This window comes from Rhincodon typus, chromosome 2, assembly GCF_021869965.1.
Source record: "Rhincodon typus isolate 14 chromosome 2, sRhiTyp1.1, whole genome shotgun sequence".
NCBI classification, from domain to species: Eukaryota; Metazoa; Chordata; class Chondrichthyes; order Orectolobiformes; family Rhincodontidae; genus Rhincodon; species Rhincodon typus.
In genome coordinates this window covers 69,761,809-69,775,083 of record NC_063333.1, presented here as the reverse complement: position 1 = coordinate 69,775,083, position 13,275 = coordinate 69,761,809, and the positions used below count along the sequence as shown (strand labels likewise).

The following is a 13,275-nucleotide window of genomic DNA, read 5'->3' as shown; positions in this document are numbered from 1 at the left end:
AATTGTGTGTGTTATGGACAATGTAGAAAGGGAGAAATAGTTTTCAGTTTATACGTAGAGAGAAGACAGCACAGACATAAATCAACTGGTAAATTAAGCAAAAGTGACACGAGAAAAATCTTTCATGCAAACCCACATTCTTGGGGCGGCACAGTGGCTCAGTGGTTAGCACTGCTGCCTCACAGCACCAGGGTCCTGGGTTCGATTCCACCCTCGGGCAACTGCCTGTGTGGAGTTTGCACATTGTCCCTGTGTCTGCATGAGCTTCCTCCGGGTGCTCCAGTTTCCTCCCCCAGTCCAAAGATGTGCAGGCTAGGTGGATTGGCCGTGTTAAATTGCCCTTAGTGTTCAGGGATGGGTGGATTAGGTGGGTTATGGGGGCATGGGTCTGGGTAGGATGCTCTGAGGGTCAGTGTGAACTTGTTGGGCAGAAGGGCCTGTTTCCACACTGTCTGGATTCTATGAAATAACTGGCTAAAATTTGGTATTCCCGGCCCGAGTGTGGTGGAGGTAGGTTCATTTGAAGCATTTCAAAAGAGGATTAGACTTATCAAATAAGGAACATTGTGGGATAAAGAGTGAATGGTACTAAGTGAATTGCTCATTCAAGGAATTGGTACAGACATCATGGGCTGAATGCCTTCCTTGTGAATGCAACAACTCCATGATCCTGCAGTGAGGCTATTAACGAGAAATTAATAGCCCATTTAAGGACCTCAATCAGCCCATTGCAGGTGGGCTGCCTAAGGTTATCCTTGTAGCTGATATAATTGTGGTGAGAGCTGGTGCAGGCAACACAATCACAGGAGATCATACAAGCTTCCTGATGGATTTAGAGTTACCATCCTTCAAATCTGCCATCAGAGAATAAAGTCCAGCTTGTCGTTCAGCCAAGAAATGCTACAGATATATCCATGGCAGAGAAGGCAGAAACCATTCATTCAGTTTTTACTCCTGCTGAGCATAGGTCACCCAGGTGTCATTAATGTACAGGAGCATGTTCAGGGCACAGGCTTGGTAGACTCTCAGTCAGGTTGCTGCTGTCCCAAATACTCTTACTCATAACAACTGCAAATTTGTGATGCAGGTGTTGTTTTCAAGCAACAGATTGCTGGTGATTATGCAGCCAAGATTTGTGAAGCTATCAACAACCTCCAGAGTCATCTTGTTAATGCAACATCCTTGACCATACCATTTGTCTTCTTGTTCCTGAAAGTCAAACTCTCTATTGACATAAGACCATTCACCACTGCATGTGTTTTACAGGATGGTCTGCTGCTGTGACAGCACCAATATAGAGCAACTCTGATAAGGACTTGGTGCACCTTGGACTTGGTTCTGGTAAGTAAACAGATACCCTTCGTCAATCAGCAAGGGCATACTGCAGCAAAGAAAAAATTATGCCAAACAGTGCCAGTGCCATGATCCAGTCTGACCTGCTGACGGTCTCAAAGTGTTCTGCCATGGAAGAGCAGTAAGATTTGAAATTCACTGCTTGATGGGGTGGCGAAAACTAATTTAATCGTAACTTGCAAAACTGGATAAGTATTTGAAGATGTAGGCCAAGTACAAATGAATGGTAATTACTCAGTTCTTTAATGGGTCGATTGATTTCCTCCTGGTAAATACTAATACAAACATGCCACTGACATATGGAATAGCAAGGCATTGCTTTATTTCAGCCAATGAAGTTCAGAGCACGTGTATCAGATATTAACTCAGTTCTTCTCTCAGATAGCTGCATGCCCTGACCTGTAAGAATTGTTTTGGCTCAAACCCTAACATAGGACAGGGACTTGCAGCACTGTTACAAGTATCTTCTTTAAAGATACGTAATGAGACACGTTTATAAAACAAAGGGACATAAATAATCAAGAGCACTGCTCGAAAAACAATGGTTAATCAATGTCCAGCCAATGGTTTGTGTTCAATAACTACTAAACAGTGCATTAATTCATCATTCATGTCTGTTATTTGTGCAACATTGCTGGCGTAAACATGACTGTTTCATTTGCTAATAAAATTGTTCAAGGTAATAATACACTAAATACCAGATGCATTTTTAAAATCAATGTTTAAACAATCGGATAAGTTTCTGTAATTGAAGTTTGGTTTTACAGTAATTACACACTAAATAATAACAATATGAAATAGTAGTTAGTTAAAGCTCATTTCACAACCATTAAGATAACAGAATGCCTAATAATGCAGAGTAAAAACATAGTTATATCACTAATTCTGTCAATTAAATCCCAATAAAGGAACAATGTTTCTTCTCTGCTGTATGGGCAAAAGGGAAGGAGTCTGGACAACCTTAGAACAATTCTGATTGGCATAAGCAGTGCACAGTTTCACACTGAATTGAATCTCAAAGATATCCAACATCAAAACAGAAATGTAGTGTGGGATCCTTGAAGTTTGATTAATATGAATGGAAATTTAACATTTACACATCAGTTCTGGAAAGAGTGATGTACAGATTAGGAAAGAAAATATTCCTATCTTGCAGCTGAATGAGCAGAGAATTAAAACAAAGAAATTATCCAGACATAAAGAATTCAAATACACCCATAACATGTCATTATGTTGGACTCCATTTCACTTAATAGCAATATTACATATTTAATTTCATAGGAATCAAATTTCTGAGATTAAGCTTTGCATCAAAAGTAGGAAGTCTTTGTTGCACATACAGTGGCACCAACATCACATATTAATGATTCAAGTACTGCTGCCATCAATCCTCCTTTCAACATTTTTTAAAAAAATCAACCTGCAGACATTTTGAGGCAACTGCATGGTAAGTGGGACTTGAACCTAGGCCTTCTAGCTGAGAGGTAGGAACACCACCCACCACAACAGCACCTTTTTTCCATACCGAGTTGAAGGGCCTATTTCACAGAAACACCAATCATAAAAAGAGGCCATTTGTCCCATTGTAGCTGCAAAGTCATTGTGACAATCTCCCACATTTTCCCCCATATCCTTGGACATGATTATCTGGATATAAATAATCCATTGTCCTTTTGAATTTAGTTTTGCTTAACTGTAGTAGAGGATGAACCACTGAGTATTAATGAGAAGTAACTGACTTAAGACCTAATTTGCTACATGTCTGCAAGAGGTAAAGTTACACACAATTAGCTGTTCAGAAGACAATGACCTTTCTCCTCTTTTCCTCCACCCAAGACTACATGATGTAATTTGATTGGATGGAGTTAATGCAGTCTCATTCACCTTACCAGAACAATTGCCTAACAACATTTTTTATATTCAAGGGATTGAAATCTGCCCTCACCCATCACTTCGCTACCACAAAATTGTGAAATCTACATCTGCTCCTGACCCCAAAAGCAGCCAAGCTCCTACTCCAAGGCTGGTTTTCAAATTGCAATGCGTACATTGCTTGCTCATTTCAGGATGAAGATTTGGACAGATGCTCAAGAAACTGAGCGTCCACTCATTATTTTCATTAACGTAATATGCAACTTCATTTTTCAACTGCGAGCTTGCATCTGTTTAAACATTTATTTTTGGAAATCTTCCTTAAGTGGTGTCTTGAGAGTTCTTGACCTGCTGCACAATGGTTTCCTGCTTGTGCAATTTCAACAACTTTAAATTTCACTTGAGCTTTGTAACTGCTATTTCTTCTTGATGCTATATTATATTAGAGGATGGTATTGGTGGGAATGCCTGGGAGGTTATAGCCTTGACATGACGTGTTGATGTGTGCAGACTGGAGGAGCTGAACAGCCATCTTCAATGGTGTACTATTTTATGATTCTATCATGTAGATCTGCACCAGGTGAGTTAAACTGCAGTGCCAAATGAGATTAAATGCAAAGTTTGATTCTTTTAGTTTAGTGGGAGTAGGGATCGGAGATACATAAGCTATGTAAATAATGAATGATCTTTTGTCCAAAACTAGGCAGAGTGTTTTACAGGAGATCAAATGTTACTGGAGGCTAGGAATTGGTTAGCTTAGTTGGCTGGATGGCTGGTTTGCGCTGCAGAGTGAAGCCACTGGCAGGGGTTCAATTCCCACATGAGCTAAGGTCACCATGAAGATCCCACCTGATGTGTGCTTGTGTAATTATGATGGGCTGTCACTTTTAAGAGTCAAGTAACGTGATGTAATGATAACATCATCACCATTTTGGGCAGGGAACAGCTTAATCTAACCTTGCTGTCTGTCAAGTGAACATCTTAATAAAGCTCCTGGTTTTAAATACTTCAGCCTTCTGGTCCTTGTGTCAAAGATGGGTCTGGGAAGTATGGAACAGACCTTTGTCAATCGAAAATCAAGGATGAGAATTAAGCAAAATGTTGCAAGGCTAGGTGAGCGCCTAATGTAATCAGACCAAAGGTCAAGGCAGATTTGGAGAGGCTGGTCAAGGTGGGAGTCCTTAAACCTATAAATGAATGGGATTGGGCCTTGCTTATTGTATCAATGATGAAAAAAAGATGGATCTGTATGCATCTGTGCTGATTTTAAGGTCACTGTTAATCCAACGCAATGTGCTGAGCAGTATCCTTTGCCTTTAATCGATTGATCAATTTGCTGGACCAGCTGGAGGTCCTTTTTCAGTAGAATTCAACTTAGTCAAGGCTATCTCCAGAAGAATGCTGATCCTGCATTACAGAAATACTTGATGACTGTAACGTAAATAACAATTCAAATACAAGAGATTTTCCAAGATTCCATTTGGAATCACATTGCATCTGTATTATTCCAATATGCCATGGATCAGATTTAAGTGGATTGGATGGAGTCCAATGTTACCTAAATGATATTTTAATTAGGGGAGGGGAAGAAAAAGAGCATCTCCAGAATTTACTCTGCAGTGATTTGCAGATTATGGCCTAAGAGTGAGGAAAACATAATTGTTTGAAAAACCTTCCAATGAATATTAAGCCAAGTCATTGATACCAAGTGATTACATAAACCATCTTCAAAAGTAGAAGCCATAACTGAGGCACCAGCATCTAAAAATGTAAACCAACCATGATCATTTTTGGGCTTGCTAAATTATTGAGGGTTTTTAGACAAAGAGGTTTTAATAAAGTTAGAAGTCTTGACTTTTTGACACAAAGTTACTGTTGTAACTAACATGTATCACCGTATGGAGTGGCAGCAGGTGTTTCTCACATATTACCCAATGGTAAAGAGAAGCTTTTGCATCAAGATCTCACCCTCGATTAAGTCAGTTCGTTCACAACCTAGATGTCAGAATTGATCCCAAGTTGAGCTTCTGACCTCTTATTCATATCATCATTTACTCCGCTTGTTTTCACTGCTATCATCATTGGCTTTGGCCCCATCTCAGCTCATCTGTTGAAACTCTCCATGCCTTTGTTACATCGAAACTTGGCTATTCCAAAGCACTCTTGGGTGATCTCCCACATTCTACCCACTGCAAATGTCAGATTACCCAAAACACTGTTGCCCATTTCTTAATTTGCAGCAAATCCCATTTCTTTCTAACTCCTATGCTTGCGGGGGTACATTGGCTCCTGGTAAAATGTAATTTTGATTTTAAAAGTTTTTATCTTGTTTTCAAATCGTTTCATTGCCATATCCCTACTTATCCTATAACCTCCTCAGACCCATGACTTCCTGACTTATATACATAATTTTGGGTTCCCATGTATTCCAACTGTAACCCACCAATGGTGATCATGCCCGCAGTTACATAGCCCCATGCTCTGGAATACATTCATGGATGATACAAAAATTGGTGGGGTGGCAAATGGCGAGGACTATAGCCTTATATTACAGGAAGACATAGATGGGCTGGTTAAATAGGCTGATTAGTGACAAATATAATTCAATCCTGATAAAGTTTGAGGCGATGCCCTTGGGCAAGACAAACAAGGCAAAGGAATACATGAAGAATGATAGGAGAGAATATGACAGCTAATCTTTGAAACAGCAAGTTTTGCAAACAGCAATGAGATAATAACAACTTAATTGTTTTTTTTTAAAATGATATTTGCTTACAGGACCATTTTAGCCAATAGCACCAAGGCTAGCATCTCTGTTCTTGTGCAAATTAGTACTGCAGAACTCCTGGTTTCCAAAGAAAAAAAGTTCTTTCACAGGATGTGGATGTTACGGGCTAATCCAGAATTTGTTGCCCATTCCTAACTGCAATTGAGAAATTGGCAGTTAGCCATCTTCTTGAACTGTTGCAGTCCATGGGAATTGGGTACATCAATTGTACGGAAGGCAGTTCCAGGATTTTGACAAACCACGGGAAAGAAAAGGCAATACAGCTCCAAGTCTGTATGGTGTACGGCTTGGAGCAGAACTTGCCATGCTGGTATTCCCATGCAACTGCCACCCTCCTCTTTCTAGGTGGTACAGCTCGCAGGTTTGCAAGATGCTGTGGAAGGAGCTTTGTCGAGTTGCTGCAGTCCATTTTTTATATGATACACAATGTGTAAAGGGTAGTAAAGTAGTAAAGGGTGTGAAATTTTAAGGTAGTGTATGAGGTACTAATCAAGATGACTGCTTTGTTCTGGATGGTGTCAAACTCAGTGTCGTTGGAGTTGCATTCATCCAGGCAAGTGGAGAGTATTCCATCACAATCCTGACAGGTGAACTGCAGATATTAAACAAGCTTTGGGGAACTAGGTGAGTTACTCAGTGCAAAACTCCATGTCCTTGGCCTGCTCTTGTAGCCACAGTATTTAGGGGCTGGTCCAATTCAGGTTTTGATCAATGGTAACCATGCCCTGTAACATAGAACCTGTTCAAAAATACATAGTTTATGATCACACACAATGTACAAAAATAAAAGAATTGAATCTGAGCTTAACACTTGGTTTTCTGAGAGTTAACTGGATTCAGGTGAAGGACAGTTAGCATTCTGGAAGCAAAACCTGTACACTTCAGTTATGGATTATAATTGACCAAATCAAACTATCTTTGGTGGAATCTGTGTTTGTGAATTTTCTGCAAAGAGAAGTAACGAGCAAAATCATTTTTACTTTGCCCTAAATAACTTGCTACAACTCAATCTCATTTCCCAACAGGAGATTAGTTATCTTGAAATAACAGAATGAATCTCATGCAGCATTAATCAGTTGAGAGAACTGTTGTATAGCTTCTGTGTTGAACAAAAAATTACTTTTAAAAATAACTAGTTGCGAGAAGCTTCATTGCTCAGGATCTTTGGACCAATTCTCCTCAAAGTATTTGGGGGGAGAAAGTACTACCTTACTTATTGTGTTAAGACTAATACATTCTTGTCAGTAAAATGTGAATGAGAGGGAATTGGTAGTTAAGATGCTAATTAACTACTTTTGACATTTCATCATTAATTGCAAATAAGTGATTTGCTAGTTTCATTTAAGAATTATTAAATTACTCAATTATTGTGTTGGAAGTTTCTAAAATCTTTGGAGGGGAGCAGGCAGAAAGGAAAAATGATTTACTGAAAGAAACATGCTACTGCACAGGCCGTCAGGCAGCAAAAGACTGAACAAAGAAGCTTTAGCTTTAAATGAGGTTGAAATCAGTCAAAATGGCCCAGCGAAGTGGGTACCATGGTATAATGAGCTAAGTAATCTTTATATTATGACACAAATATAACTTTTTACAAGTGGAACAAAGGGAGTTTGATCGTAACAACTGTTTTTTATTTTGATTAAATGTTCCTTCTATCTTTTTTCAGAGATTACAAAAAATATGTGCATGTAAGATAAAGATCCTACCCAGACAACAAGTGATTTCCTTTTGTTACATCCTCATTCTACTTACTTGTACAAGTAGATTAAAGGGCGATGAAGTAACTTCCACCATTCTGGTTAAGACACAACTGATATGACCAACTCAAGAAATTATCAGAAGTAGAGATGAATTAACAAGTTTTTCGACTACTGGTTGCTAGTGCTATTCTCTCACTTATCGGTATCTTTTACCCAAGTGAAGAGACTCCAAGTTCAAACTCCATGACAGAACTTGACTTTAAAATCTAAAATGGCACCTTTCAGGACATGCTGTATTTTTAAGGCTGTAATTTTTTTGGGTATGAGCAACTGAGTAATGTGTATGTCTCAATCTTTGAAACAGAATAGATTTTCTGGTAATCCAGCTCTCAATGAACGGAATAAAATAGATAAAATTGTTGTTTACTATCCTCTACTCTTTAGGCTGGCGAGTGGAACAGTTGCTGTACCAAATAATCTCCTTAGAAGATAGTGAAAGCTGAGACTGTACATTATAGCCTGTACCAATAGTAATGAATCAGAATCGTGCCCAACGCTATCAAATTTAATTTTGGATTGGAGAACAAGTTGGTCCATTCATAATGCTTATCTCTTCAAATAGGTTAGAACATGTTGTGGAAGATTTAATTTACTCAGAGCACTGTGAACATTCAGAATTCTCTAGTTCAAAGGGCTGCAGAAGTTCTCTAGTTGCTAGATTTCTAAGTACAAAGAGAATCTGAGAATTTGGGGATAAGAATGGGACACTGGAGTTGGTATGAAAGTTAAACTATGGACTAACTCCATAGCACAGCAGGCTAAGTGGCTGTATGGGTCTACTCATAGTCCTTCAGTTCATTAAAATGTCAAACATCTGAATTACTATGAGAAAAGCAAAACAGAAGTAGGTCATTCAGCCCATCGAGTCTGCTTCACCATTCAATGAAATCATGGCTGATCTAATACTCCCCAACTCCACTTTCCTGTCTTTTCCCTATAAGCCCCAACTCCCTTACAGATTAAAAATCTGTTTTAGCCTCGAATAATATTTAATCACCTCTACAGCCCTCTGCAGTAAAGATTTCCACAGATTCACTATATTTTGCGAAGTTCTTCCTCATCTGTGTCTTAAATGGGTAACCCCTTATTCTGAGATTATGCTCACTGTCCTAGAGTCGTCCATAAGGGGAAACAACTTTTCCAGATCTACTATCTGGTTCTCTAAGAATCTTGTATGTTCAAATAAGGTTGCCTCTCATCCTTCTAAATTCCAATGAGTGCAGGCCCAATCTAATCAACCTGTTGTTATAAGACAGTCCCTCCATACCTGGGGAATCAGCCTAGTTGAAACTTCTCTGGCCTGGACTCCAATGCATCTTTATTTGGATAAGGGGCCCAAAGTTGTTCATAGTATTCCAGCTGTGTTGTAACTGGTGCCTTGTGTAGTTTTGGCAAAACTTCCCTACTGTTATACTTAAATACCTCCAAAATAAAAGCCAACATTCCATTTGCCTTCCCTATTGCCTGCTAAACTTGGATGTTAGTTTTTCATGCACGAGGACTCCCACAGCCCTCTGTCCTATTGCTTTCTGTGGTCTTTCTCCATTTAAATAATTTTCAGCTCTGTTGTTCTTCCTGCCAAAGTGCAACCTTATATGTTCCAACATTGTATCCATCTGCAACATTTTTACCTATTTGCTCAACCTGTTTATTTCTCTCTGCATTATCCACGCCACTTGCCTTCCTACCTCTTTGTGGCATTCGTAAACTTGGCTACTGTACATTCAATTTTGTCATCCAAGTCATTAACAAATATTGTAAATAATTATGGCCCCAACACTGTGCCCTGTGGCATGCCACTAGTTACTGGTTAACACCCCAGAGTCTGAAAATTCACACTAGACTCGAAACATTTCTCTCTCATAGATGTTGTTAAACACTGAATTTCTCCAGCATTCTGTTTGTTTTAGATTTACAACATCTGCAGTGTTTTGCTCTCAAATCTATTACATTCCCGATGATGAATGACTAATTTTAATGTCTACATAGAATTCTGACGATGACTCAACTTTTAGATCACTGGAGCTCATAAGATCATTAACATTTTCACCAACTGGATGTTCTAAAAAAAAAACACTTAACCATATCAGAATTCATTATAAAGTATCACTCCAGAAAAAGTGCAAGAAATAAATAGTAGCAGGTAATGTTAGAAAACAGGAAACTCATACAACATGCAAGTTCAGCTTCCAGTTTCACCAAATTATTTCACTCCTAATTCAATTAACAGCACCCATCATTGTGTTAATTGCTTGGTTTATTTAGGACAGCAAACCTTGAATATTAGATGACAACTTACAACCTGCATGATGAAAACAGCCATGGAGACTTCACAAAGGAAGGAAGGACTGGTCAAATTTGCAGAGATTGAGTCCAGCGTTCAAGAGGTTTAATTAGCAAATCAAAGATTTGACCTACCAGCTTGGTGTTGAGAAAACTTTCAGAAACAGGAGAGGAAGGGCTAGAGAAGGATTCAGATGCCCCAGATAATCCAGGCTCTGCCATAAACTGTGAAGTGGGTTGGGCAAGTACAGAAAGAAAGGCACAGAAAATTAGAGAGGGGGCTGGACAGCACAAGAACCCATGGCTAAGGCAATTTGCCGAGGCAGGCTGGACTAGGTTGTGTAGAGTGTTGGACTAGTGTAAGGTGCTGTGGGGGCAGGACACCATTGTATGTCAATGACATTCATTACCAATACAATTACTCTCATCTCAAAGTTTTCATACTCACCAACAAGCCTTATTACATTCAGAGTAGTGTTTGTTAAAATGAGTGTATTGCCCTTGTTCAGATAGTAGTCCGACTTCTTCCTACCTTTCAGGGTTTCTTTGGAGACGCTAATTAAAAAAAGAAATCTAATTACCGTAGGTCTAATGAAAAGTTTAATGGAAAATCTGATTGAATGAGCTAGTTGAAAAACCAGCTGTTAGATATCGTGGTAATTTCAGGCTGATGGTGTACATCATTACTTAGTGATAATTGTCTCCTAATTGAGAGTTAATACAAAAAAACTTTAATAAGCTTGATTAATATATAAATATTATAATGCTGTTGCAAACAGTTAATGTTAAAAATGTCATTAGATTTTTGAAGGATTCTGTATAAAATTTTCTTGCATCACTTCAGACATACCAGTGTTTACAAATTAAGTTTAGAACAATATTCCACTATTAACATTAGAAGTGGAGACCAGAGCCAAGTTCCTTCCAAATTGTTGGCAGATTCTTCCATTTGCAATTTTAGAAGTTGGTTTCCAGGTGTCATGCAGATTACGTTTGAAGAATCCTTTGAAAGGCAATGGAGCATATTTGATTGTAGACAAAACTGTACCATTCTAATCAGGCACTAAGGCACAATTTTTCAGTCCTGTGGTGGGTAATTTGAATCAGGAAGTTTCCCAGCTCACCATAACTGAGCCGTCTTTACTCGTGGGGGTAGGGACATAAAAGAATCAGGGTCACCTTCCCCAGGCGAAAATCAGAGGTGGCCACAGGGTCATCTGAGTACCAAGACAGGTAGTTTAAGAGGATCATCTTGATCTTCTGGGATCTTGCCTTAGTTGTCTCATTGAATTTTAGACCTCCATCCCTTAATATTGGCATTCTATCTTGCATATCTCCCACTTCCAACCCAGATGCCAAGTTACTGCTAATCCATGACCCCAGCCACACTACTACATACCATTAGCAGACTTCAGGAATGTTGTTGAGATAAAATACAGTTCGAAATACCTGTGGTAGCCACTGCTATATGAACATAAAACCAGCTTTCATGAAAGACCACTCAAAACATTTAAATCTCAACTACTTAATCAAACAAAACAATTTTTGATTTATAACAGAGAGGAAAAAAAATCAGGAGATGATGGGTGCATGTAAAAAAGCAGTACATTAATCATGGTGTCTTCAATCATCATACAGATTGGGATAGTCACATTGGCTGAGATAGTCACAAGAAGAAATTCATTGAGGATATAGGGGAGAGTTTCCTCCAACAATAAAGTTATAGATCCAACCAGGAATCAGGCTATTTTGGATTCGCTGATGCGTAACGAGGCAGATTTATTAAATGATCTCCTAGTAAAAGATCCCCCAGGAAAGAGTGGATCATAACATGGCAGAATTTAGCATTCAGTTTGAGAGGGAGGAAACAACAGTGCTAAGCTTAAATAAGGATAATTACCAAGGAATAAGGGGAGAGCTATCTGGAGTGGATGGAAAAGTAGTTTAGCAGCAAAGACAGTTGCGGAAAAATGGCAGATATTTAAAAAATATTTCAAGGCTCACAGCAAACATATATCCTCATGAGAAAGAAGGAATCTAGGAAGAGGATAAGCTAACAACGGTTAACCAGGGAAGTTAGGACAGTGTCAAATTGAAAGAAAAACATACATGGCAAAGATGACTGGAATGGAGAGGTAGTGGGTATGTTAGTGTTTCTAAAAATAAATAGAAATATCTTGCACAAACCAAACTGTTTGTCAATAATCTTTGCATATTTATTTAAGTAAGTTTGGTTTTTGTAATAACCAGGATATTTGTTTTTGACTGAAGAAAGCTATTCTTGTTACTGAAACCTAACTGGAAATTGAATTTGTCATGAAGCGTGCAGGAGTGGGATTAGAAAAGGAGACAGTGTATCAGACGAACCTCATTTATAACAATCTATCCTAAAAATTCACGATTTCCACACTGCAGGTTGAGCTACGTGAGCGAGCAAGAGCGAAAGCATGACAGTGCAAATGAGATTAGTTTGAATTTAGTATTGAGTTAAGACTTCTCTCTTACGTGACATGTCCTGTCCCATTTCTCTTCCACAGCCTGCAAAATGGTTTCTACCAGCAGAGGAGGGAAGGGACTTGTAATTCTGGGTTTGTCTACCATTTTGAAAGCTTCACAGATTCTTCATGATTCAGCAAAAATCTGGGCCCAACACTTACATTTACTATAAGAAAGATGGGCAAATTTGGGTTGGGTGTGGGATTAAATCTCAGGGATCCGTTTCCTGACCAAATCTACCCAACTGAAGTTTCAATGAAGACTGGAAGCCGGACAGGCAACAAACCTGATCCATGGAAGAGTTTACAACTTTAAATACAATAGCAAGATGGCAAACCTTAAGGTTTTAAAACAGAGACTAAAAAATGCTGGAGCATTGGTGGAGAGAAAAACAGAGTTAACATTTCAAGTCCTGTGACACTTCTTCACCGGACTTAAAACGTAAACTTTGTTTTTCTCTCCATAGATGCTGCCAGACCTGCTGAGTTTCTCCAGCACTTTATGTTTGCTTCAGCTCTCCAGCATCCATAATTCTTTATTTTATTTTGTTTTAGCGTTTTATAACAGCTTAGCTCAAGAAAAAGTCCCATATTTTGGAATAGTAAAGTCTAGAGGTAACAAAAGAATGACAGAGGGTTTCAGTACCAGATAAGCTCCGGCAGGGTAATGTTATTGCAGTGATAATAGACAAACTGTACCGTAAGGAAGCACATAGGTTTAATT

The 13,275-nt window shown here is 38.8% G+C and overlaps 1 protein-coding gene across 2 annotated transcripts in view; it reads right to left on the bottom strand.

The window, feature by feature from the left end:
* Window positions 1–13,275, bottom strand: part of vps50 (VPS50 EARP/GARPII complex subunit) — a 158,481-nt gene that overhangs the window by 38,219 nt on the left and 106,987 nt on the right. For both annotated transcript variants that reach the window (XM_048610923.1, XM_048610918.1), the window contains one exon: window positions 10,505–10,611. In XM_048610923.1, the coding sequence (XP_048466880.1) occupies window positions 10,505–10,611 (107 nt within the window). The remainder of the gene's footprint in view (window positions 1–10,504; window positions 10,612–13,275) is intronic.